At 40.4% G+C, this 27,912-nt stretch overlaps 1 protein-coding gene across 1 annotated transcript in view; it reads left to right on the forward strand.

Annotated features, from left to right (window-relative positions):
• The window catches only part of STAB2 (stabilin 2), an 85,471-nt gene that overhangs the window by 3,758 nt on the left and 53,801 nt on the right, over positions 1–27,912 (forward strand). The window contains exons 2-18 of the mRNA XM_074869483.1: positions 695–828; positions 1,657–1,772; positions 5,694–5,779; positions 6,619–6,688; positions 9,075–9,170; positions 9,461–9,586; positions 11,585–11,781; positions 12,759–12,892; positions 17,796–17,929; positions 19,731–19,813; positions 20,461–20,610; positions 21,901–22,044; positions 22,831–22,893; positions 22,985–23,104; positions 23,757–23,810; positions 24,956–25,036; positions 25,983–26,135. Of these exons, the coding sequence (XP_074725584.1) occupies positions 695–828; positions 1,657–1,772; positions 5,694–5,779; positions 6,619–6,688; positions 9,075–9,170; positions 9,461–9,586; positions 11,585–11,781; positions 12,759–12,892; positions 17,796–17,929; positions 19,731–19,813; positions 20,461–20,610; positions 21,901–22,044; positions 22,831–22,893; positions 22,985–23,104; positions 23,757–23,810; positions 24,956–25,036; positions 25,983–26,135 (1,941 nt within the window). The remainder of the gene's footprint in view (positions 1–694; positions 829–1,656; positions 1,773–5,693; positions 5,780–6,618; positions 6,689–9,074; positions 9,171–9,460; positions 9,587–11,584; positions 11,782–12,758; positions 12,893–17,795; positions 17,930–19,730; positions 19,814–20,460; positions 20,611–21,900; positions 22,045–22,830; positions 22,894–22,984; positions 23,105–23,756; positions 23,811–24,955; positions 25,037–25,982; positions 26,136–27,912) is intronic.

The raw sequence follows: 27,912 nt of genomic DNA on the forward strand, positions 1-27,912 counted from the left end.
GGGCTGGTTCCTTCTGTGGCTCAGTCTAAGTAAAAAAAGAGGAGGCTGCTCTTCTCAGTGTGCTCTGGTGGAGTCAGGCCCATAACTTCTACCAGATTTGAATGCACAGCTAGACATCATTCATGTACTCCAATTTGAAAATACCAGCCACAGTCCTTTAGTTCAATACGGTGGCACTGATAGTATGAAACCCGCTTTTGAGAGGAAGAAAGGCTTGTGCTGTGCTCTATGTGCACAGAGCCATGAGCAACTTCCCCCACACCTTACGTTTAGTTTTGCCATTGAATGGAGAAGGCACTCGATGGCACTTGTCTTTCTCCATCCTGCTTTGGGTTTGCGAGGCAACTTCAGAACTAATGCTTCGTAGGCTGATGCTGTCTCGGTAACCCAGCTTTTATGTCTGCTGGACTTAGCATTTGTTGACAAAGTATTCTTAGGAGAAATATGACACTTAGAAAGGTCTATCCTGCAGAGGTTGGACATATTTTGTGCAGACTACTGCAAAGCCCTAATACGTGGCCTACTACCTAGTTTAGCTCCAGTCCAGGGAGCTCCTTCTGAACAGGACAGCGCTTGTGGCTGTGAGAACAAAACCGAGTTAAATTTGTCATTTTTCAGCAATGCCGCTGGGGGCAGAGTTAAATCAACTCAGAGAACTTTTTCCGTCTTTTTAATTAATCTTCTCCTATTACAGGTGAAGAAGCAATGTGATCAAAAGCTGCTCATTCGAATGAAAACTGAATGTGTACCTTGCTCTTTAAACCTTGAAACCCAGTGCCCTGCTGGTTACACCAAAATTACCAATGGCACTGGAATACCAGACTGCAGGTATCTCTTCTGTCAGAGCTTTTCTCTGTGAATATTGTTCTCCATGAATTAGAAAATGTTAATTCGTATTACAAATGCTCTAGCCTGTGCAATTTTCTTAAGAAACATTTACCATTGGCTGCACTCCAAGAACTCAAGCTTCACTCAGAGTACTTCAAGCCTAAAGTTAATCAGCAAATGGTCTAAGAGGAAAATAAACATTGCTATCAATAGCTTATCAGATTTTCTTTTGAGTGATATCATAAAATCACTTCCTTGTTTATTCTGCGTACTTTATATAAATTATATATAAATATTATATTATTATCATACAAACAATATTTATATATCATTCATATCATATATTATCATATAAATAACAGAATTTTCAAACTGCCAGATTGGGGAGGTGTGGGGGGTGAAGGGTAGGAAGAAATATCTCAAAACAAATTTGAAATCTTGCCTTTCAGATAGAAAAAAAAAAGAAAAGCAGTATTTTAGGGAAAATGTAAATATTTTAATCTTACTTAGCATTTAAAGAACCTTGGTATTAGATAATTTTTAAAATACTTCTTCAAATCAAAACTTAACGAAAACTGCTGTGGTTTAGGTTAAAGAAATGAAAAACAAAAAAAAAAAGATAGATATACCTTGCAAAAGAAACAGCTCCAAGGATCTTTTCAGACCTTGATGTGCAATGTATGTTTTAATGAAGAAAAAAGGCAGATCAATACAACTAAGCTTAAAGTGCTCGTCTGACACTGAAAGGAGAAGAGGAGGTTAAGAATTTCATTTTTCCCATAGGAGGCTTTTGAGTACTTTAAAGCAGCTTTAACTTCTTTTCCTCAGATATTATCTAGAAATTAAAACACACATACTGTCTTTTCCGGGATGTCGACATCACTGTATGAAGGAATTTGAACAACCTGAGTGCTGCCAGGGACACTGGGGCCCAGACTGCATGGGTAAGCTCTTTTTTTTTTATAGAATTTGAGTAGAAGTAAAACAGTGATTTTTCTTATTTTCAGAAACTATTGCCATGAGAAGTTTGCTCCTCAGAGCTTACTACTATAGGAGTAGAAATAAACAACAGTTTTCAGGCAAAACTTAGAAGATTTGGAGAAAAACACATATTCAAAGCTTCATTTAAAAAAAAATATCATAGAAAAAGCTCAGGGAACCCCCTTGGGTTTGAGATTTTCAAAAAAATAATTTCAGTCAATACCTGCAAAATGACTTTTCACTTGGGAGGATCTCCACAACAGATTTTAAAAATTAAAATTTTCAAACCGCAAGTTTAAGTTTCAGTTTAGGTCAAAAATACCCTCATATGAATCTGTCATATTTCCAAATCTCTTTAATTCTTTACTTTTTGATGCAAGGAGCATCTTTCCTTTCAGCTCAATTTGAAACAGTTTTTCTCTCCAAGTTTTTTGAACCTCCAATGAATGCTAAAGGCCTCTCCTACTGTTGCCCCTTCCGCAGGAAAAGCCTTTCAGCATCTCCACAAATGTATCAAATCTCAGGCGACGGAGGTGGGCATCAAGACCCGTAGAGGAAGTTTCCCTGCCCAGACAGAGCATTTCCTTCTTTAGTTAAGGGGATCAAGGTCTCGTTCAATGTCTGTGAAGCCCTTTTCTCCACAAAATAGATTAAAAAGTTATTTTAGCATGGTCCAGCTATGATTTAAATACTAGTCATTTATCTACTCAAGCAAAATAGTCAAATCCAACTTACAGCTACTTCTATAGAAAAGATAGGCAAATAGCATTCAGTCCTGTCTTCTTCTGAAGATAACCACTTGTGTGGTGATTTACTATTTTTCCACCAAATGCAGCCTAAGTGCCTGGTAGGAGGAAGACAACACTACATATGATTGTCATCCCAGACTTCAGGGTGCTCTGGGAGGCAACACAAGGGGCATGGGTGTTTCTAGAGAGGGGCAGAGCTCACTGCCCCCAAGCCTGCATGCACCACTGCGGGCAGGAGGCTGCAGAGGCAAGGAAGCCCTCTCTTCCTTTGGACAAACTTCCTGGCCCCAAAAAGCAAAGAATCAAGGTCTCAGCATTGTTTCTGCTGTCATTTGGAGGAAGAAAATATCCCTTTGCATTATCTCAATCTCTAAGAGCATACAGCATGCCTTGAAATATTCAGAGGAAAGCTGGTCTTTCCTGAGGCCAGAGAAAAATCCCTGACTGGGGGTTTTACTTCACATTTAACATCTGATGGCAATGACAAAATTAGGTCTTAAATAGCACTCTGACTTCCTTAAATGATAGCACACACTGAAACACACAGTGTGAATGAAAGATGTTTTGTTGCCTTCCCTCGACACAAAGTGCCCCAAGCCAACCAGCTGCACACTCATCCCTCTGTAAAAAAGGTGTCAAGGAAAAAGGGAAAAGTACTGAGGAGGAAAGGTCCAGGAGAAAAAAGCACAGTCTTTTAACACTGTCAGTATCATCTAGCCAGAGATACCACATGGGCTTCAGCAGGAGATACTCCCTACCCCAGCTCAGGTTCCCACTGTGGGCAAATATTTGCATGGCTCCAAAGAAAAGCCTGGGTACCAACCGAAAGGTGCATGGTATGAGCAACTGAGTAGAAAGCACTGTAAGAATAAAAAAAAAAAAAAAAATTAAAAAAGTGAGAAGGAAAAAGAAAAAGTCCAAGAGGAAAGATAATAAACCTAATGGTATCAAATTATATGGTCAAAAATATACCTTTACAAGTTCTACCCACTGCTTCAGCCCGCAGGGAGACAGGTGAAGAGAAGTAATCCAAGAAGTTGCATTGGAAAACACTTGAGAAATGTTGAATTAAACTCTATGAGGCAAAAAAGTGAATAGATTTAAGCTCTTTTGGCCTAGATACAAAGATTTGGCCTTCATACTCTGACAGCTGTAAAAGCTAATCAGAAGCATCTCTTTCTTATTACTTTTCGAAAAACATTCTCAACAAAAGCAAAGGTCTCACTTCCCAGCACTGGGCTGGCGGCAGGTGACTGTGCCAGCACTGCTCCAGTGCCCTGGAGCTGCCACCTGCAGCCCCGCCAGCTGGGGCAAGCACGTCATCTGCCTGACCAAACCCATACAACAATATGGCAATTCGCTAAACTTCTGATAAAGCTGTCCCTTGGTGGTGGTATCAAAACAAGAGACAAGAGGTAGTGAAGACAAGGGAAAATTTAATGAATACCAACTGCAAAAAACCTGTTTTGTCAGCAATTTTAGAGTATCCTTTCCTAGAAATTATACTATAAACTTTGAGTTTTCTCCATCTTTGTACATTCAATAAAAGCATCAGCACAGGTAAAATTGTTTCTATTCTGAGCAAACATTAAATAGTTTGCACCTGTGTCAGTCCTAAAGATGAGATTTGGCTATCACATTGTAGCCAGAAAACAAAATTCACTAAAAGTCACTTTAAAGATTAGAGTATATATATTTATTACTTTACCTCATTTCTGGTTATTTCATCTCAATTCTTAATAAATCTTTTTATTTCAGCACACATGAGATAAACTGCACTAAACTTTTCATCTTTAAATTTATTGGTTTTTCACAAGAAGCTTGCTCAGATCCAACAGACCTCACATTAAGGAATAAATTAAGAAATATTAATGGATTGGTATAAAGCCAAAGCCTTCACTAATATTAGGTGTACACATATACACATTCACTTATTTGCTCATCACTCTGTCCAAATCAAATTCATTTTCATGAAAACTTCCGCATCACTTAAACACTCTAAATCAGGATTAAGTTACTCAATGGGAGCATAAATCCAGTGCTGCCCATCTCCACCCACACAGAAAAAACTGAGACTCCTTATAAGCAATAAATCTACCCATAAGGTAAAGCAGAGAACTTGTGAGGGCAGTAGGAGTTTGATACATGTAGATCCCACCTGCATCAGGATTATGCAACCTAGTGGGAATTATGGAAAGGAAGGGATTATGGAAGGGAGTTAATAAATCATTTCCATGGAGAGACTGCACAACTATAAAAAATAAAGATATCCCTACAGGGGGAAAAAACCTGACAGAATATTCTGACTAAAAATTAATGTAATACGCATGTCTTACAGGCAGCCTTTCAGTAAAAATTTGAATATTGAAAAATTTCAGTCAAAAATTAAACTGCTTTGATTTGGAAATACAGTCATTGTTCCTTACCCTCTCCTGCTGGCTGGGATTTTTGGTCAGACTCTGTCTCACCTGATATACCACTGCCTGTAATCATGGTATTAACGCCAGAGGGTCTGAAGATCATAGCACATCTGTGGCACACAAGTTTTACTAGTAACCACAGCACATTGGACAGAAGTGGGTTATGTGATACTCAAACCTCCTTTCCAAGATCATTTGAATCAAATATCACAGTTTTATGGGAGGTAGCGGGGAAAAGGAAAAACTTTTCACATAAAGAAAATGCAGTTTATAGGGAAAAGAAAAAGGCTTATTTAAACTCAACTATAATTCTGACAGCAAATTTTCAATCAATCAGAGTTGTATTAACATACAGAAGAAGTGGTCGGGCAAACTCCACTAGTATCAAAAAAGGTAACAGTTTACAATGTCTGCGGATAGAGGTGGATCAGCAGGAACAAAATCACTACGGTACTTTAGAATAAGAAAACTATTTTTTGTGCAATCCTTTGATTACAGTCACTAGCTTAAAGTTCCCAGACTAGAGAGGGTGATGGTCTCTACTGAAGCTGAGATTCTAGTGAAGAGATTCAGGCAGCTGCAGAACAGCAGCCATTACTTGAGGTCCCTGTCTGGCCCAAAACCCTACAGCTTCCAAGGTTGTCACCCCTAATGTGCAAGGGGAGCATAAGGGTTAGAGCAACCCAACTGATGGTTTAAACGCTGTCATTTCTAGCATGTCCGGGAGGAGCTGCATCACCATGCAACAGGAGAGGACACTGCTCCCAGGGTATAACTGGGGATGGAGTGTGCACTTGTCAGGTACGTCCCTTCTTTTAAATAAAAAATATAACAACAGCACATAAGCTCTCCTAAGAAACAATGCATGTTACATTGTGTAAATACATTAAAGGCAAATATTTCAGAAACAGCAGAGGTTATCTGCTTGAAGTTCGGTTTTTGCTTGGATTGCACTAATCTTCACACTATTATTTCTACAGACTTGAGCATGTTCTGGTGAAATTATTAAAAAGTTCTTCCGTTTGCCTTCCTGAAACAGGTGGTTTGAGTTCCTCTATTTTTTTAGAGTGTGATTTTTTGGAGTGTGATTTATGACTTTTTGCCTGAATTAGAAAGTACTTCTACTTGGGACTACACTCTCAATATAATGTTCCTTTGTTGAGAGTGCAATGTGCAGTGCTTAATAACTTCAGCCAAAAAGATTTTTCAAAAAAAAAACCTCGAATCTTTTCTACCTCCCCCTCTACTGGTTACTCTTCCCATTACATCAAAAGCACATCTGGGGACGTGTAAAAAAGACAGAGTGAGAAGCAGTCGGAAAATACAGCCTAACAATTGTAAGAATGATTTCAGCATTAGGCCTGATTTCTGTTTTTTATTGTTAACTTGATATTCAGAACAACTGATTTGAAGTGTAAATCTAAAAATTATTTTTTAAAAAAGGCAGAAAGAGAGGAAAAAATAATTCAAAAGACAATGTTTTCTAGATTACAGTAGTCATTTCTGACTTGCTGATTGAACCTTTTGTGTTGTTTTCTTTTGGTAGCTAAAGATGCTGTTTACAGGCTGCTAAACATGTATCTATCTGTATAGAGATAGATGAGAAACTTAAGTTTTGATTTCCATTCTGTAATTCACAGAAAGGGTTTGGTGGGACAGCCTGTGAAAAATGTGCTGAAGAGAATTTATTTGGTCCTCGCTGCACATCAGGTAAGTTTCTTTACTGAAGTGGGGAAAAGAAGGTGAGTGAAAGCTGTATTCAGACACTAAGAAATTATAGAGAAATAGGTAGAGGGTCTAAGTGTTTCCCATCAAGAGCTGCTGTCTGCTTCAGGGAAGACAATTGGAAAAGAAAATAGGCAGTTACTCAATTCCTCATTCACAGTGGGGCTGGATTCACCTCAGGACTGTACAGACAACACTCGCAGTGTAGTGCTACAAAAATATCTTAACCTTGTCTTGAATATCTTTGTTACAGCAAACAGTCAAATAAATTAGGGATTAGAACCATCTGTGTGTTCCTGCAGGATTGCCTCCCTGTTAACCAGTTATTGTGTTATCTACTTTTCACCCTAAATTATGGATTTGCATTTAATTGATCTAACTACAGGAGGTTGTTATGGTACTTAAAATATTGGGTGGGAACATATCAAATGCATAATTTATAGTGGTTTACAGTGTTTTGGTATGGTTTTTAAATACATCCACAAACTGGGCCATCTGTATTAAGGCATGAAATACTTATGTGGTATTTAAATCAGTATATCTGACTCAAAAAAAGGTGATTCTGAATCAAGCCAGAAGTCTTCTAGCCGAGTATCCATATTGGAGGCCAATAGTTGATATCTACGGAAAGAGTAGAAGGAGCCAGAGATTGCATTCAAATTGTAGTGTTTAAAGGCTCCTCCTGGCTCCAGCCTCCATAAATTATCTACCTTGTCTCTGAGTCGAATTTGCTTTTGCTCTCCACAGTATTCTGTGCCAGAGAGGTCCATAATTCAGTTAAAAGTGTGTAAAAGGATGGGTTTGTTTTAGTTTTGGTTTTTGGCTGGTAGATGGTTTCATTGGTTGGCCATACTTCTATTAGGAGAAGCAGGACACTGAGGGAGGGATCAGAGCTATGTGCACTTTTTAAAAAGTATATGTATATATACATTTATATATGTATATATATAAATGTATATTATTTTCCAGGTTTGCCTGTTTCTTAACGATTTGTAGTATTTTATTTACCTTCCTGATCCCTGCTAAGCATTAAACCGACAAACCAGAAAACTGCCTGAAAAATAATATTAAGAAATGTCTCTTTCTTAAGTGGTAATAGTTATTTATCTCCAAGTAAAACTATTTTTGTTCATTCGAGATCCCTCTAGTTATTTCTAGAAAGAGTCACAAATGGTCTCAATTTAAATAATCTGCGTCCGCCTTTCTACACTAATCCTACACCACTGCTGACTCAAAGGCCCTTTTTCCACCAGCTGTCCACTGGATGCCAGTGTTGATACACAGAAATGTGACTCAGCCAACATTTTCATGAAAATAGGATACTTGAATGAATTCAATATTGTAAATGTAATTATTTTTCAAGGAGCTAATGGAGGATTCAACTGCATATTAATTTAAGCAACATTTTACACTTCAGCTTTCAGATATTTGAGCTCCTCCAAGTTTTCTAAGCACCTATAAATACTATACATTTGTGACTAACTGCTTTTCAGCAGTACCTTAGCCACTTCTGTTTTCTATATTAGGACTACTAACGTAGGTAGAATGTTACTAATTATTTAGTGCAGGTGATTTGCATGAACATGGGATATGTTTGTAAAGGGAAGAGGGTTATGCTACATCACTGCAGCTTGAACATGAAGTCACCAATATAACTCTACATCTTAGAGGTTTTTCCAAGTGTAACTGTAAAGGGCCTTTTTAAAAAGCATCATTAACCATAACTGAAACAATTATAACTATGAAGTTTTTTAAGTACACTTAAGGCTTCAAAACCCACTTATAAAAGGGTCCCATAGTTGCCTGGACTCTGAATACAGCATCTTGTGCTCATATTGTCACAAGGTTTATAATGAGAAATGACAGAATATAGAAACAGGTCCAGAAAAAAGCCTGAGACCTACACAGTGATTAATTACTCTCCTAACTAAATATATTCTGGTTAGGGGGAAAAAAAGTCACAAAATTCATCTATTCTAGAGGTGCTTGAGAAACATAACTGAAGCAAAAATGAGCAATCTGTTAACAGTTATAAAAATAGTCTATATTACACATTATATTCAACATTGGCTCAAGACTGTATGTCAAATTTTACCAGTTTTATGGTATTAGCAACAAGCCAGTTTGGGTGTTTATAGTGTGCACCCTGAAGATTTTCAGGCCACAGGCTATTAATAGCCAGCAAAAATCACTATGATATTTACTGATGTATGCAACCATGGGTATTGATCTTCTCATTAATGGAAGCCTATAAATTCAGGAACTCGGGTCAAAGCTGTTGGCCAGGACGCTACTTGCTATGGGTAACCACTAACGATGTCTTTCTGAACACCATTATCATTCAGTAAAGCCAATCCATCTCTCCATATAGTTTGCAACTGCGTTCATGGAGTATGCAACAGTGGAATTACAGGGGATGGAAGATGTACTTGCTTGTCTGGATACAGAGGGCTCAGCTGTGATCAGCGTAAGTAGACTGTTTTCTATATAAGATATATTCAACAGCTCTGATACAGTTAGAATTAGTAAGGACAAATAGAAAATTAGTCTCAGGTTAGTCACTCTAGAGCAACCAAATAGACACCTGTGTGTGACCTCCCATAACCATCGTCACCACTTCAGTTGCTAGAAAAATTATGATAGCGATGGGATTGGTGGTCCCTAGATCAGGCATACTTTTAACCAGTATACTGCAGAACACACTGCCTCCTGTGCAGCATGCAGACACAGCTTAACCTGTCGCACTCTGTCCCTCAGCGATAGCTGAATGCGAAGCCTTGCGGTGCCCTCCAAACTCCAGATGCACTGCCTCAGGCGAGGATGGAAGACAACTGCAATGCACATGTCTGCCCAACTACCGTGGGGCTGGTACACAATGTGAACGTGAGTAATTTTCATGTCTATCAAGTTCTTTGTATACAGCATCATTAGTGTTATATTTCAGATATTGAGTACGCTTTCAAACCACGTCTCGCCATCTAATTGTTTTTGGGTTCATACCCCAAAGCAGTCTCATGTGCACAATCTAGATTCCTTCAGGATGAAATTAAACCTTAAAAATGTGCTTCAGAAGCACATCAGTCCAATTGCTAACAATATTCAGTCGGTGCAACCAGACTAAAGCTAGTACACCCCCTTGAAGTGTGGATACTGGGTCAATCAGTGCTTACAAATCCATTCCTATCATGTCCCTCTACTTACTAAAGTTCAACCTCATTGTTTGCTTCCCTAAAAATCAACAACAGCAGCCAAGGGCTTATATTTATTGAATATCCATCACGCGGCGGCTCAGTTTCATCACTAAGCACAAACTCTACAGACAAGTAAAGCTCATTTTATCTTTCCTATTTTTCATGAAACAAAACTAATAGTATCTCAGCTAGAGGTAAATGTCTACCTTAACGTTGTCTTTATAGACTCCTCAACTTGCCACTGAATTCTCAAATGAGCTATATTGCAAGAGTCCAGATATTCTTTCTTCTACTTACAGTATGTCTTACAGCACTAGTTCTTCCTTTTAGAGAAATTTCACTGAAAAAGATGATTGTATCTGGTGCTGGAAGCACTATTTGGTAAATGTTGGCTTGGGTCAGGCCACAGGTACGATACTTCTTATCCTGTCTGGAAATACCTACATTCAATCCTCTTGGTCCTAACTACGGTGTCATCCTCTCTGAATAGGCTTGAACACCATCCAAGAGCAAGACATCAGTAAGTCATTCCTCAAGGAATGTGACATTCTTCTAGTAAGCAGTGTAAACAAGCAAGAGACAAAGAAATTGCAGCAACCAGGAGAGAAGGAGGATGCTAGTATCCCTACCCTCTCTTGGGTTTTATATTGGTGCAGTCTGTGTGGATGTTGCTCCTCTGTTCCAGTGCCTTTAGCTGCTGGGCTCATCTGTGGCTTAAGCCAGTGTCTTTTACATTTGGCTGGCTGGGAAGCAGATGACAAACAGCTCGAGCACAGCTAAGTAGGTAAGTGAGGACAGCAGCAACTGCCCCAGACTCTGCTTGGAGGTGGCATTGCTTACAGTCAATTTGAGCATGTGAATACGTGCGTACATGCATGATTTCACACCAGAAGAGAAGGCTTGGAAGAGTGAAGCTGAGCACTGCCAACTCTCTCAGTCCAAGCTGAGGGGGAAGAAAGGGAGAAGAAGAGGGGAAGACAGTCAGCAGCACCACCTTTTAGGTGAGTCCAGAGCCTGCCACGTTCCAGCTACAATATGTTCTTGACCATATACTAAACTGGACACAAAGGTGTTAGAGGGCGTTCTCCAAGCACCGCTGGACTATGAACAAGGACAAACAGTGACATTGCCTTGAAAAAAGAGCTCATGGAAATAACTGGTGAGCTTCCAGTCCAGTCCTGAAACTACAGCAGTGTGGAAGACTCAACTAAAGCACTTGCTGGCCACTTTTCCATATAGCTGAATGGATGACATTATACTGTTTAATTACCGGAAAGAAAACAGCAAAGGCCTATTGTATTGAGAAATATTTTCCAACTGATCTAACATGTGCTTAAAGCTTGTACAGACCTTGTATCACCTACCTGACGTTCTCTGGTTAAAGTCCACCAGAGAACAGGGAAATAGTTGTGATATTTTAATGAGCACATTACACATTTTAAACTGTTTATAACTCAATTTGCCAAGTTAAGAGATCATTTCTGTTCAAAAGCAAACAGTTGGTTGCCATGTTAGTATAAACACATTCCTCCCTTCTGTCTTCATGCCGCCATGATACTTTAGACTTGGCTGTTATGAGAAGTTTAGTCTACCCAGGCTTTGTTTGGCATGGAGGTGCTCTGGCAAATCTTCATCTTCAATTTTAGAACTGTGGGCAATAATTCGTTTACTTCACTTCTTTTTTCACAAGCTATCAACCCATGCTCTGAAAAGATCTGCGATCCTAACGCCGACTGCATTTACCTCGGACCAAATCAGCACAAATGTACCTGTCAAGAAGGTTACAGAGGGGATGGTCAAGTCTGCTTACCCATAGACCCCTGCCAAGCAACATATGGAAATTGCCCTGCACAGTCTACCATTTGCATATATGACGGTCCAGGAAAGGTTAGTGTCAAACAGGTGCCCCAGACATTTCTTATGTCAACTGCCTAGGAAAGAATAATGCTTTCCCTCTGAAAAGAAGCCATGAGGGTACAGGAGCAGGCCTCAGGGAGACCAAGCTCTACTCCTAGCTTTGGCATAAGCCCTGCCAGTGACCCTTTACCTTCCTCTCTATGCATCTATGTGGTGCTTTCCCCTCTGAAAATGGGAATGGTAATAGTGTTCTTTTTCCTAGAATATTTGGGCTCAGATTTGCCTCCCCAAAATTTAGGCACTGAAATTAAGCTTCTCCCAGTTATATTTTCTCTCTCTGACCACAGGGGGCTTGTAGGACCGGTAAGCTCCTTACACAGGTACCACAGATCAATGCCTAGTGAATGTATTTAGGAAAGAAGTAATCCGGGCTTTGAGGACTAACAATGAAAGGCACCATATAAAGGCTGCATATTATTCATGCTGTCAGGAACTGGCTCAGGTTTCCATGTGTAAAACTCCTGCCACCAAGAAAGAGAGGCTTAAGAAGACCATGCTTCTTTTGCCTGCACACCCTGAAGAGTCAAAAAGGGAGTCAGTCATCCAGGGTCACCCTGCAGTTCATGTTCATATAAGTGCTGATGCACCTCGTTTATTAATAATATGCATTGGCATTCATTTAGGGAAGCAGAGGACTGTGGGAACAGAGGTAAAAAATCTGACCTACCCACACAGGTTTTAAATGTTCTCTGGTCACAGAAGTGAATCTAAAGGGCTTTAGTTGAAGGAAATTTATCTGAGAGTCAGCAGTTTTCTGGAGTGGACAAAACCTAGAAGGGAATTGTATAAATATGGATAAGCTTTATACTTGCATCTGAACTCATCAGGTGATTACCTAAGGCTTTGGAAGCTCACTGTCTTTAGACTCAGGTTCCAGAAAGTATGCTGAAATCCACAATTTGTCCGTGTCTAATTTTTCTCTCCCCTCTCCTATCCTTCTGATTTAGTCCCACTGTGAATGTAAGGAGCATTACACCAACTTTGTACCCGGAAAAGGATGCAGCATGACAGACATCTGTGAAACAAACAATACCTGCCATAAAAAAGCTAAATGCTCAATGATTGCACCAGGACAGATTACGTGAGTCTTTTTGCTTATTAAAGCTTTCACCCAGTTTCTCCCTCCTCCCCCTAGTAAACAGGCTGCTAAAACAAATCCAGTGGATGAACACGTCCTGAAGTTATCATTAATAGTTTCTTTATCAAGGACAAATTACAAGATTTAATGGGGTTAAGGTCAACCAATTAGCAAAGTGTTTGATTTCATCAGTCCAATTGCTAATACCTACTAAGTTTTATTTTTATAGCACCCAGAGGTCATTTCTACACTAGTAAATAAAAAGGACCAAGACTTCTTTTCTGTTCCTCAGGGCAAGCAGCATGGTCTGGCTCACAGCTAAAGTCTCTTCTTCCAAAACAGAGTAACTGCCTCTTGGCAGAGGTCCCTGGCACACACTATCCCTTCAACTGTGCCTGGGCACTGCCTGGGAAAATGCTACTTGGTGTGGGCCAGAAACATGCCAGGCACCATGCTAAAAATTAATCGGCATTAATTATCATGGGACAGCGCTGGAGCCCTGGCTCTTTTTGATATACTAATATTAGGGAATCTGCCCCCCATGCTGTGAAAGCCACACCAACCTCGGCAAATTCCTCAAAGCCTCGAGACAAGCATGTGGGAAACTGCAAAACCTCTGGCAGAGTTTGTTTTCCTGTACAGAAATTTGCTACACAAGTTAGGAGGAAAGTCAGTTTTAACACTTAACAAAGCTATCTTAAGCCAAACAATTTGTATTACACGTTTCTATAGCCCAGCGATGGCTACTACTAGGTTTAAAGAGGTGTCCCTGAAATGTTGGCTTTCAGGAGCTGAGAGTTTGAGTGTGAAAGACAAGACAGGCCGTTAGTTGTAAATTGGGAACAAATTGTTTATCATATAGATCTATATAGACAGAAAGCATTCACTTAGGAGAGTATTCTTATTGACAGTTCTTGCTTCATCATGCAGCTTTCTCTTACAGTGTAATATCAACATCATTTTAGTGTAAGCTGTTATGCATTTCAAACAAGTTTATCTAGAATATCCCCTAGTTCATTTCTAGAGCATAGTATACTACTCAAACTGCACTTAATATATACCTATACTATACTTCGTATAGTATACTACTATACTGCACAACATAAGTTGAAAGTTAAAATAAAATTCCATATCACATAAATCAAGACCTTTCTTTCCTAATTTGTCACTGTTTCACTGTTGCAACTCAATTTTCAACAGCTGAGGAAGTTTTGAGAATTGTAGAATGGGAAAATTAAAAATTTATGATGGGGGGGTAGGAGCAATCCAAATGCTTTGCTCATCATTCATTCTGTGACCTTTAATGGCAAAAAGCAATACAGAAGGAAGGAATGGAAATCAAATCAAACTAAAACTATCTATTTGGCAAAAGAAATGAAACTATTATGAACAGTTTCCAACTCAAGAAAATCCATTTATGAAAGAGGAACTTTGCAAAGAAAAACATTGATTGGTAAATGTGGGCACAGTAAATGTAAGTGACAGACACTGTATTTTGGCTGCATCCCAGATTTGAAATGTATTTGGGAGGGCTTGTTTGAGTGAAGTTTTTTTTTAATTCTTCTAAAACACAAAACTGCAACAGAGGCCACAAACCTGCATTTCTTTTGGTTTTAGTTTTATCAAAGACAGAGTTGTGCTGTTAGCTTCCCCCGTATAGAGTCACCTCCACTTTCTCCAGAATCAAATTATTTGTACAGGAGTAAATCTCTTAGACAAAGATGTAGAAAAGACAAGCATTTAGTTTATGAACATAACAACCTCCTGGAAAATCAAAATCGTCTCTGTTTTCTGTTCCCACATAGATCTTTCCTGAGTGATTGCTGACACTTTCTATGGCATTGCTTCAGCACAGTAATTATGTTCAGCCTTGCCCAGAAGCTACAAAGCTTCAACTGGTGCAGAATTACACTGCACGTTAGACCATAACCTCTCTGGTTTCTGAGCAGAACTAGATTTCCCTTAGCTAAACTCAGTTATTTTCTTTCTTAATCTCACTCTTATTTTTACTCTGACTGTCTCTTCAGTGTAGGAATTAGTAGCTTCATAAAACAAAACTCCATTATACAAGTTTCAGGTAAAATGAAGACAGAAAGCTGAGCTCCCCTTTTCCAGCGATATACAATTCTCTTCCCCCTCCTGGGTAAACTGAAGCAGTGACAGTTTACGTCTTTTTCAGACCTGCTTATACTGTCCATGCAGCGTATCATGAAAACATCAAACAACTAAGTTTAAATAGTCTAGCAGGGTTTGTTGTAAAGCTGTTCCTTTTTAGAGGTACCCAGCCTGTACAGTACACAGTGCATTCAAAGCAAAACCTATAAAGCCATATGCAGTATTGAGTTGCAAACCAGACCCTGCAGACAAAGCTAAGACAAAACTGATCTAGTCAGTCACCCAGCTGGTCCTTCCTGAGCCTGGGCACACAGAGTAAATTACTGCATCAGAAGGGCTAAGGGGACAGACAGGTTGAAGGGTTCAATCCCATGCAATAGGTGTTAATCTGCAATTGCTAAATGCTTTCCTTTGGTAGTCAAATCCAAACTGTTACTGGACACCCACTCAGTTATAAGCAATATTGTCCTCATAAAAGAAGTTTCAGACTACATAGGTATTTCTGCAGTTCGCTGTGCCCCTGGAAATGGTAACCAAAAAAATAACTATGTTTAACCACCTGCTTCTTTAGGACCATTTGCTGAAAAAGAGAGAAGGGGTTTATTTTGAAACCTTGATCTGACATGCAATATTTCAAGGGTAGTTTCTTTTTTCAACTAAACTATTCCTCAGCTCCTTTGAAGCCTCTGTTTTTTTCTTCTCTGCTCTGAAGTGAAGGGGGCTATGTACATCAATACAGCAATATTTACCCCATCAGAAGAAAGGGGTCAGCTCCCAACCCTAAACCCTTCATCCTGGCTCCAGTCATACCCTCTGCCCAAGAGATCCCCTTAAAAAGAAGAAGGCTCGCCATCCGAATCACATCCTAAAAAACCAAGATGCTTTTTGACTACTATTTTTACCCAAGATCAGAAGGAGTCAAAGCATGAGCCTCAGACAAAATCCCAGCACCCCTCTGATTCTATATGTAGCCCTCCAGACTGCAGGGACTGTGGGGATTCTCAAATATTGCTACCACCAGAGAAACAGCTAAGGTAGAGACCATACGTGGGAAACAGGAGATGATTTGGCATCAGGTTGATACTACTGTGGGGTGTGAGTGGCAGATGTGTGTTTGCAACCACCAGCACATGCAAACGATTAGGTCATTAGTTATATAAGGAACATCTTTTGCTAGCATGGAGTAATGTTCCTTCTCTAATGATGCCTTTAGAAAAATATCCTTAGAGATGAATCACTATGGATAGTGCTTATACAAATACTGAACATGCTGGAGACTTAATTAGGAAAGGCACTATTAAAAGCCAATGTTTGGTAACACATACCATATTGTTGTTCAGTCTCCTAATACAGTTAGGGTTTCTTTCTGTGCACGCTACATGTTGACAAGCACCTGTTCTAATTTTAGCACTGAAGATGAGTAAAGAACTGAGCTGACACCATCAGCCAGTCTCCCAGGAGCAGCCAAGCAGGGACTGATTTTCTGAAGACTGCAACAGAAAGAGCTAAGATTGGCAAAACCAACAGGCATTGACAGTCCCTCGCATTGATGCAGGCTTAAAGAGTCCAGATTTTTTAGAAAGTACTAACCACCTCTCCCTGTAAACAGTCAGGCTGACACAAGGTCAAGGCACATGCAGGTCCTAGTTGCTCTTTGAAACTCATACCATTTGTACCTGTCAGCACCTAATAGCAAGCATGTGTCAATCACGTCAACAACCAACAATATTTTCCCCATGTCTCTTGCAATGCTGAGGTCTTTCACAGCCATAAGACTCAGTTTTCATGAAGTGTGTTCCCTCCTCCATAGGATAGAAAGTGTCAGAGTGACACTTGGGGTTGTTCTTCCATAAACTTCCTTTAGATTTTGCCTTGGCTGCAACACGCTACTTCAAATGCAGCTCATCCCAAGGCAGCGAGGACATTGAGCCTATCTCAAGGCATTGCCCGTCACTCTCATGGGTACCACGACCTGAGCCTGCCTTGGACATACATAGGACTGGGTCAACTGTACCTCACTGGCACCTCTCACAGTCTGGAGTCCCCAGGGGACAGCCAGGGTGTTACAGATGGGATGCTATTTCCAGTGCAGAGACAGCAGCAGCATAAAGCATACATCTGAAAAAAAGTGAGATTTCATGCTTCAGCAGCTTCAGAAAAAAAGATGAAGTACCATTACCCAAAATGGTTGTATTACTTGAAGGGCAGGGTAACAAATAGCCACTTTACTTTGTTGAAAGGACTGACATCCCTGCCTGTCTTTTCCTACCAGTCCCATAGAGCTATCACAAGGATTGGTGAGATGCCATTGCCCCCTTCGTACATAACTACCATTAATCCTGCTAGGTACCACGTAGTAAGTGGTGGCTTCATAAACTGCCTCCCCGACGCAAGGGTGGTACCCCACACATTTACGCCCTAGCCTCTTGTTGCCCACAGAAAGGCAAGCTCAGTGGCTTTCTGGGCTCCACAAACCACATTTGGGGACCAGAGTCTGCACCGCAGCCAGGGGTGCCATGTAGCCCCCATTCAAATTGCTCCTGCAAGACAGATACCACTGCCTCCTAGCCCAGCTGGCAGAAGGACATCACATCAGGCAAGCAGCCACCAGGCTGCCCTACACAATGACATACATCACAGCATGCAGAAGCAAAGATTAAACTAAAATGCATTGGTGCTACCTGAAAATGCCTTCAGAGAAGCAATAGGTAACACCTGGCACAGGTTTAGCAAGAGCCTTGATGACACCATGAAGCATCAGCCCACAGCTAAAATGACAATTCCTTTACAGGTGTATGTGCCAGGGGGGCTCCGTGGGGAATGGGTTTGTGTGCTACGGAAACATTATGGAGCGTCTTCAAGACCTGAATGCAGAAGTGGGAGGACGGTGGCAAGGCAAGCTGACATCTGCCTTATCACTCATGGGTAAGTGACCACATGCAAGCAGAGTCAACTCCTGCTGGGGGGATTGATCTTGCTCTGTGTTGCCTCAATGCTCCCCACTGCAGGAAGGTGCCACTAACAGCATGACACAGCACACACGCTACTCACCACAGACTCCCTCTGATCACCTAAAGCTGCCTTTGCTCACCATGCCATGCAATCTGCAAGAATTTCCAAGCAGAAATGCTTTTCTGCAACCCCTCACACATCATTTGGTATCACCAGTGGGTTTTGTCCCTTGGTGGGATAAGTGGGATCATTCCACTTCCTCTCCCTCCCTGCCCCCATTGATTTGGATAATTGAAATTTGACCTAGAACAACACACAGAAGTCCAAAAGATTCTCAGCTGGGTCCTTCTTCCCCCATCCCCAGCCATCAGCAGTGGCATTGCTCTCACCAGGAAAGAGGAGAGAGGCAAGGTGAAGAGACTAATCCCATTCATGGTCTCCATCACCCTCAGGATCCAGAGCATCTTGGCCACAGCTGTGGGGACTCCATGTTTCCAAGTTGCCCGCAGAGATGAGGTGGAGACCCTGTCAGGGCTCACAGCTTCCAGCCTTTCACAGTTATTGTAGCCACCTCACAAAGAGAACAACATAACTGTCTTCATCATTTTCTGTTGCATGGCCACAAATGTGAGCTACGAACAAACACTGCCAGAATCAAGCTGGATCTTCAAGTTAAATTTGTAAATATGAAAAATTTCCTTCTGTTTAATATAATTACCTCAGTCCTCTGCACTGAGCCCAGCAACTAAAATAAAGATGCTGAATTCCTGACCAGAACAGAATAAGAATCCCTCATAGCTGGCCAAGGCCAAAGCCTGGCAGTGACCTTCACATTCAGCACTGAAGACCAAAATCTATTGCCTCAGCACTGAAAGCTCAGTTGCAGTTTCTCTGTGCTTTTCCTTACGTGTCTGAAAAGTGCCTGACATGCTGGGTGCCACCATTTGTTAACAACAATACAGATTTTGTGTTCTTTGGTTAAGTTTTGGACATAAATGTGCCATTTGATTTACTACCCAGAAGCTACAAAGACACATTAACCGCACAGGTTATTTTACAGTACATTCACTCCATATAAACGTCTTTCAAAACCTAAGAATATACAGCAGAATAGCCCACACTGTTTTGTAAAACAGCATATTAATTTTGAAATATATTTTCTGGTATGACATACCTGTATAACGACTGTAGTTTTAGCTCTGATTTTAAATCTCCAGAAAAAGAGCTGAATATTAGAATTATTTAATGCCTTCAGCTACAGAATCAGTGGTCTCCTACTGATGTTTTGGAAACAGAAATACCATCTGGGTAGCAAATGAACTTTAATTAACTTTCAGTGCATCAGCTTTTATTACCAGCTATGTGTTTGCTGATATTTGTACTACCAGCCGGTTATCAGCAGCATATCCCTCACCCCACGAAGAATTGATTTAAAGCAGGAGGCCATCTTCCTGTAAAGACACATTTCCAAAGAAATGCTGGTTTCATGTCCACAACCCTGGTTTGCATGCCACAGAATCTAGGGTGCCAGAAGCATTCTGAATATTTTGCCTCATCCTGTGTCAAATATACAGCAGCACCTGGATTTCACATCCCATCTGCCTCTCATCTTTCAATAACTTGGATTGTAGAATCTTAAATTAACATTTAGTAATCACAGATAGTGTTCTTTCTTATTCTGCCCTTGCATACCTGGCACAGCTTACATAGTCCCTTCTGCCAATGAGCTTTTCAATACACAATTAAACTTTTTTTCCCCCTCTCTCCTTATAAGAAAATGTCTATGAATGGCCGCTGAGTACTCTGGGACCATTTACCGTGCTTGTACCGACAAACAAGGGGCTCAAAGGTACAAATGTAAGTAAACAACAGACAGGGTTTTAAACTGGGGGTATTTAGCTTCTTCAGAAATCTCATCTGTGTCAAAAGTGTTTTGATGCAACAGATTCAGAAGAACTTTTTGCTCTGGTACACTTCTGGATACATTTAAATCTAGGGGCCAGAGATTGTCTTTTTCCTACTTGAAAGAAAAACAGAATAATTTGGCAAGTCAGGATAGAATGCAGTCATGCTTCAAGTAAGTTTTGGATTGTCTTATGTGGCTGTGCTCAAGGTTTTTTCTCTTGGTTGAGGCAGGGCCTGAATTAAGATCTGAATTTTCAGCAGGGAGGCCTATGGGTCCACCTTTTATGTAAGGGCAATTAAAAAAAAAATGGATTTAAAAAAAGAAAAAAGAAAATGACCTGATACGCAAGTGGTCAACATCCAGTACCTTCCCCTGAACTCAGGACAACTCTGAAGACACTTACTGCTCATGCAGGGACATAACAGTGTACTCTGACCTGAGCTGAAAGAGAGGCCTCCATTTGGTTGACCCTACAACCTCACTTCAGAAGAAAACCTATCATTTCAGAATGTAACAGCTGGAGGAAAAAAAGCATTTACCCCGAGATTATTTTTAGATTAAACCTTCATTGAAATAAATCTCTGTTCTGCTCTTCTAGATAAAGGATCTTCTGAATAATAAACAAAAAGCACAGTACTTCGTGAAACTCCATATAATTGCTGGTCAGTTGAATACCAGTAGCTTGAATAATACTAATATAATATATACTCTGACTGGCAAATCAGGAGAGATATCACAGGGAGAAAAGGTAAGTGGCCTTCCAGCCTACCTCAGCAAGAATACTACTCTCTGTTCACTCATCAAGGAGTATAAAAGATCTTTCTGCAGTGAGACATGAGGTTGCAGATAGCTGCCAGATTATGAAAACCCACAGCTGTGGTCACACATTACAAGGAGTTCAAGTGAAACTTGAAACCTCACCAGCATCAAAGTTCCCACTAAAATCAGTGAAAACAAAAATTACCTTTAGAGATGCATCACCACTGAGTGACATAGCGGTCTAACACAGACCGCTTTAAAAATATTTGCTAAAATTAAATCATCTTAAATCTGCAGGATGACCAACAAAGGGGGGAGGTGCATTACAAGGGCCTAGGTGAAGTAAAAAGGGGCAGGGGGGAAACCCAGAGTTTATGCTGGAAACCTCTGTGTACTGCTCACACAGAGCAAGCACCAGCTGCACTGCAGATTCCACCTGCCACTGAGCATCAGCATCCTTTGCATGATGCAGCAAATAGAAGTCTTCAGCATAAATAAAACGTACATGGCAATTTTTCATGAAAAATATGGAGTAAAGTGCATCACTAGTCCAACTTATTTGATGTCAGTAAACTTCAGGGCAGTCTGATCCCACAGTTTAAAAAATTTGTTTTCTACAGCTGATAAACCAGATTTTATAACCTAACATGATTGTTCTTGGTCCATTAAATGTCTCTTAATGACTCAGGCCTATATGAAAGCTGAAATCAAGTACTTCTCATGTTTTGCAGTAGATCAGTGGCATCTGAGAAGAGAGATCTATTTTATTTCTTTAATGAGTGTGCACTCCATTTGTAACAGGAAAATATCATTGCTGTCTGAGGCCTGTTAGTTTCCTACAGGCTTTAGTACAGTGCAGAATCAGCAACATTTTGTTGTTTTAAATATACATATAATATAAGGAAATGGGTTGTAGTCCCTGAAGATTATGGGAGTTGACCCTTTCAGTACAATCACATTTTAAATCATTTCCTGGCAGACATTTATTACTAGCAGTCATCAGAACCCTTTTAGGTACACTGTTCTCCCCACAGGGTCTGTCCCCGCCTCTCTTCTGAACTTTGCTGTCCTGGAACAAAATAACACAGTACTGATCCAAAGTCAAAGACAGTTTTTCCATTTCCTTGATAAGCATTGGAAGCAACCTTTAGCCTTCCCACATTTAACTGGCCCAGGTGTTGGCAATGGAAGGGGGTGTTAGACATTACTCAGTATGCATACTCACTCTGTTGTCATTCCATAATAAAGAGCTCACTATCCATTGCCTGGCTTCTTTCAGGATAATCAATTAAGAATTAGAATCCAAGGAGGAAGGAGGAAAGGAAAACTTTTGCAGGGAAATATTATTGCTTCCAATGGGATTTTGCACATTATTGACAAAGCCATGGACAATGTGGAGCCAACATTTGAAAGCAGCAAAGAGGTGAGTCTTAGGCTATATACATGCAATGTCAGACTTTCTTTTAAAATAGTTTCACATTAATTAAATGCAAAGGAGGATGACTGATGGCAGCTAGACAAACTCTACTGAGCCATTGTGTGTCAACTCAGAGAAGCAACATTTAAAGTGAAAGGTAATGACACAGTTTCAACAGCAAACAAACATTTGCTCTTATGTCAAGCTGGTCCACGGAGGATTTGGTTGTACTTTCTGCATTTGAGTGGTTCCTTGTGAAACTGGCAGTCACGATCAGTGCATCTCACAGAACAACATACTAAAAGGAGGGACATCTGGACAGATATCAGGAAAGACTCGTATTCAAAGCAGCAATCCTCCCCCCAAATGGCTAGCGTTATAAAAACTGATAATTTTGGATGCTTTGTGCTTTTTGGTGCCCTGCTTAGCATACTCCCTTGAGAGTTCACTTATTTATATGGTGTTTTTGCAAATATTTTATTTCTCTACCCCTTCTTACTGGGGATGAAGGGATAACACTTTCCCCATACACACAGTTTGTATGTTCTGTGACGACACAGGATTTCAGGACAATGACAAACTCTAACTATAAGCCAGTATAGCACCAGGACAAGGGTGCTTAACATCTCAGCCATTTCTAGACACCACCAGCTATCCAAACAATAAAGAAACCCAAATATATTCTATCTGTAATAACCAAGACTCATACAGTAATTCAAAAAGTGTCTTATAAGAATTCATATTTATTCTGTGTTCTCAGCTAAAATAAATCTTACTTTCATCTTATTTCAGGAAACCATAATGTCAGTACTTCAAGATAATGGAAGATACAGCCAATTTACATCTTTGATAGAGGTAAGGATCCAGAAAGCAATTCCGTAAAGATGTTTTCAGATGTTCTTCAATATTAATATGTAATTTCACTTTTATTTTTAAACCAAAACAGAAAACTGGTCTGGGAATGGATTTACAGCAGGACAACAGGCCTTACACAGTTTTTGTTCCAAGTAATGAGGCTTTGAGTAACATGAAAGCTGAGGCTCTGGATTACCTTCTTTCTGCAGAGGTATAGTCTTTCTATAATGCAAATCTTTCTCAGATAGCAAATATTTATATAGGTATATAGCAGATGCATATATACATTCTCCAGTGTTCATCTAAGCTGAGTTCCTATGACAAAGGATTAAGCCATCTCTAACAATTAAAGATCAAGACAACACCTAGAGAGGAACAGGATTTAGGGTCTCCCATCGTATAAAGTGATGACGATCCCCCACACCTGACCCCCACTCCCCTGCTCTTGCCCAGACGGCACAGCCCAGCCAGCCACGTGGCAAATCCCCCAAACCCTGTCCTGGAAAGTGTCACCCTTGCTGGGAACAGTCAAGGGGAGCAGATGCCACAAGGGCCCCATTGGCTGGGAGACACTGCTGGTGGGGTCCCAGGAAGTGGATACTGGCATCCTGTCCCCTGGATGCCTGCTGCCTCTCCCAACACACATGCAAGTTGTGAAAGGCCCGTGCCAAAATAAAAGGTGATGTAGGGTTGAGGGAACGGAGCGTCAGGGCGCATGTCGTGAGCCGAGCACCACCACTCACCCAGAGGTTTCTGGTGCATCAGCCGATGACACTGTTCTCATCCCCATGTCCTCTCAGCAGGCCAGGTTGGGTTTGTGTGGCTCATTTTGGGCTAAAACAGCCTCTTTTCTGCTTTGGCAGGGTTCATGGAAGTTGCTGGAGCTGGTCCGATACCACATTGTCTCCAACACTGAGGTGAGTGCAGCTGCTTTACTGACCCGGACTGTAAGAGCATTTTCAAGCCCTTCACTGCTCAGAAGGCAGAGGTTTTCCAAGAACAATCTCCACTCAATGCTGCACAGCAAGGCTGCAAAGCACAGCTGTGCCTCTGCCTTCACTAAGGGTAGTCACATAAAGGTCACTAACAGAAAACACAAACCTTTCACCTCAGTGCCACTAATCAAAACAAAACCCTGCTAAGAGGCACGAGCTAGTCCTCAAATCGTGGCAAATTAAAACTGTGTTGTATCACACTAGTGTGTTACATGCAAGTAACTATTTCCACTTTAAAATATACCTTTTGGTGGTTGGGACTTAGCCCAAGCAGGGAAAAAAAAAAATTATATATATGTATATATAATCATCCTGAACCTGAGCCTGCTACCTTAGTCCACTGTGGAGCAAGAATCACTGTCAGGGGATACTATCAGCTTGGCAGGGCTGCAGGAATGAGTAGCAGAAAACGTACTTGTTGCTAGTGACATCAAGCTCTCTCTGAGCCTATTTTGCTAAGATTCATCTTCTGTTTAACAAAGAGAGGTGCTTTTGTCATCCTCTAATTAAGCCCTGTTTTCCCCACCTTTTTTGGCTGGAAACAAAGAGCAGAACCACCACCAGCAACTAAGGCTAGAGGGGACTGAAGTTCACCCACATCTCAGCCCCTGCTGTGGGGAAGGAAGGAAGTGCTCGTATCCTTAGCGAAAGGCCCCACTTGCGGCATCCAAGGCCAAGGTCACTCCCGGCATAGAGCCTGATCACAGGGAGCAGAGGCATAAGATCCACGTGTCCCTTCACATGGATCACAATGGTCTAAGGATGCAAACAGAGCTATTTTTAGGGAGAGGTGATAACTTTACTTAGACTGATTGCTAAAATTAGGAGAAAAATTAATATCCTTTTGGGCAACAAGCTCTTCACATGCAGTGACCAGCAAGCTCAGTCAAAATTTAATCACTGTAACCTTGTTACACAAGCAGATTAGTCAACGCAAGGCTGCCCACATAGCTAATAGGGTCATTTGCTCACCCTAAAGAGAAAGGTGGTCTTTCTTGTTAAATCCATCTGGATTTGAAAAGAATAATGATATTACATTTCTTTCATTCAATTTATATTCATTTCAGCTAGAGGTTGCCAGCCTCATCTCCATAGAGCACATCAGAAGCATGGCGAAGCAGTTCATTTACTTTAACAGGACCAGCACTGTAAGTCAAAGGCAGCTTTCACCTGTGAGCAGCTCACTGTAATCTAGACAACCTGTTTGCATGCAGGGGGAATAAAAAAGGGAGGAGGGAAGACAGTAGCAGAGGAATTTCTTGCTATAATAATGCAGAAATTTTCAACTTGCCATTCCCACCTACTGTTAGAAATCAGTATTATAAAGGATGCAGAGCAAATGATTGGTATATAAGGACAGTCTGCAGTTTCTTTGTTTTTATGATTAGCCCCAGTCCAGGAATGATCCTCATTTATGCTCTGCCTAGTTTGGTTTTTTTTTTAAATCTATTTAAAATATTTTAAATCATTGTTACATATTTTTGTTATTTTAAATACTTCTCAGTGTATGCATAGATATTCTTTTATTATCTTTAATACTATAGTCTCTGATCCTGATGAACCTAGTGAACACATTTTTAAAGGTGTTAATTTGTCAGTACTTTTGCGAAACCAAAATTATCTGTTACATTAACTCCCTTTTTTTCTGGACAAGAGATGCACCTATGAACATTCTTGTGAAGGCAGAGCAGTTGCCTGAGTAAATGCAGAAATAATATTCTTTTTTCTTTTTTTTTTTCCTTCTGTGAATTTGGATAGATCCCAGATTCTTACTTTTTCCCCACTTTGTCAAAGAGAGGACCAAAACATGTCCTTGCCCACTTAAATCAGTGCCTGAAGTCACCATTAGTCTTCTCATTCTTTTAGTCACCAGTTCCACAGACTAACACTGCAGATTAAGAGGAAAACTTTAGATACTGCTATAGACCAATATTCAAGAAAATGTTCAAGATATGCATGCTTCTTGCATTAAACAAGCATAATAAAAAATAGATAGCAAATTAAGAAGTATGACTAGAAATTCTTGAAATTAAATTATCAGAGTTTGAGAAGCTATGGAAATTTTATTAATAATAATAATGTATTGTTTCATAGGGACAAGTATTGGTGAGTGGAGAAGAAATGGAAGAAACAGATATTGTTGCAAAAAATGGACGCATTTATACTCTTGCAGGAGTTCTTATCCCACCCACAATTGTTCCAATTCTACCACATCGGTGTGACGAGACAAGAAGTCAAGTTGCAATGGTAAGAGAATCATGACAAATCAATAGCTCGTAACTGCTCCATACAAGGCACTCTAGCTTTCTCTTTACTACTTTCTCTGATATTGTCCATAAAAAAATCAGGCATTTTTGTAAATCAATATATTGATGATATACAGTCACCTGGCTAGCAGTACTGCACAGATACAAATAATTTGCAAACAGGGAACTCATATGAGCACATCCTATACCACTTTAATGCATCTCCAAGTCAAACTTTTTCCTCCAGTTCCTGAATCCCATCTGTGCATACAAGTACATGGTAAGCAGTGTCAAGTTCCCAGGCAAACTACTCCAAATCAGTATTTTCATTTCTACTAAACATGCAGGGAAAGGAGCCAGCAAGTTAAAACATTAACATAAAAATTAATTGTATATTAATACCTTAGAAATATGTTATTTTCAGAAGCCACAATTTCCCTTGGCCCTGCTTTCTTAGTTTTCTTCAAATTAGGAATTACAAAACTGTTTCATATTTCAAAGGGTGAATTTCAACATACCTTGTTCAGTTTGGTAACACAGTACAGGCCTTTACACTTGGTACAATTCAGATACTATTTCTGGTAAGAAGACCGAGTAACAGACTGAGCTTTTAGTTTGCAGTAAGTGTGGCTCCAACATGCTGTTTCTGGACCATTTTCAAGCACATATCTGGGCCAGTTCTGGTGCAGTAATGCAAGACATTTACTATCTTAACTTACAACAGTCCAGAACCAGAGCCTTGAAAGAGGTGCCCAGCAGAGCTGGACAGCATCAAAATTTAATGAAGAAAAACACAAGAGCTGGCAGTAAAGAACTATTACCTCTGGCAATAACTACAAAGTGCCGTATGTGCAATATAATCATAAACCAGTCAGAGTACTGAGCAACAATCTCCGATAAAAAAGCAATCAACACCCAGAACACTTCAGTAATCTGAATTCTTTACCAGGAACCTACCTAAAATCCATGTCTGCCATTGATCAAGCCTAAAGCAACACTGAAAAAAATTATTTTAAGACAAAACAAAGCGCGTCTGTCACAAAAATTATTCCCCAAACTGAAATTAGGCACTTTTGTCAGCTTTGAAAGCTTCATACGTAGTTTAAAATATAGTTTAATATCCAAGGCTGTAAGCAGAGCACTGCTACCAAGGGGAACACCAGAAGGGAGCAAGGCTTTGCTGTTCTTACTTTTCACTGTGCGTCTTCATCACTCTCAGAAAACAACAATAATGCCACCTTGTAAATATTACTTGTGGTACCAGTTAAAAGAGACAAACCTTGTAGGAACTGGCAGGTGTCCACACCTACAAGATCTTTACATCTGTAAAGATGAAAACCACTATGCTAACACATACGTATCCATGTAACCATACCCACATGCTGAAAGCTGTACCTGAGCCTAACTGAACAACAGCAGTGCTTATTCATAGCATCACAAAGACCACAGGAGGGACAACAGGTCCTCAGTACCTATCTGATATGTGGACTATGGCCAGTTTTGATGCCCTCTGACAAGAGGTGCTCTGAACACTGAAGTAGTAGCTGTCCCCAGCTGTCTGCTCCACCTCCTCCCAGAGGTCATTGCTCCCAGGCAGACCTGACATATAGGAATATATATACACCTATACCTCAGTCACTTCAGTGCAAAGACAGTATCTTAATCTACTGCTGAAAATGGGCAAATCTGACCTTACATGGAAGTGCAAATGCTTTTCTCTGTCCCCTCCCTGCAGCATGGCAGAGGGGAGAGACCGGACTCCTATCCTTAGGAAAAGG

This window comes from Strix uralensis, chromosome 5, assembly GCF_047716275.1.
Source record: "Strix uralensis isolate ZFMK-TIS-50842 chromosome 5, bStrUra1, whole genome shotgun sequence".
Lineage (NCBI taxonomy): Eukaryota > Metazoa > Chordata > Aves > Strigiformes > Strigidae > Strix > Strix uralensis.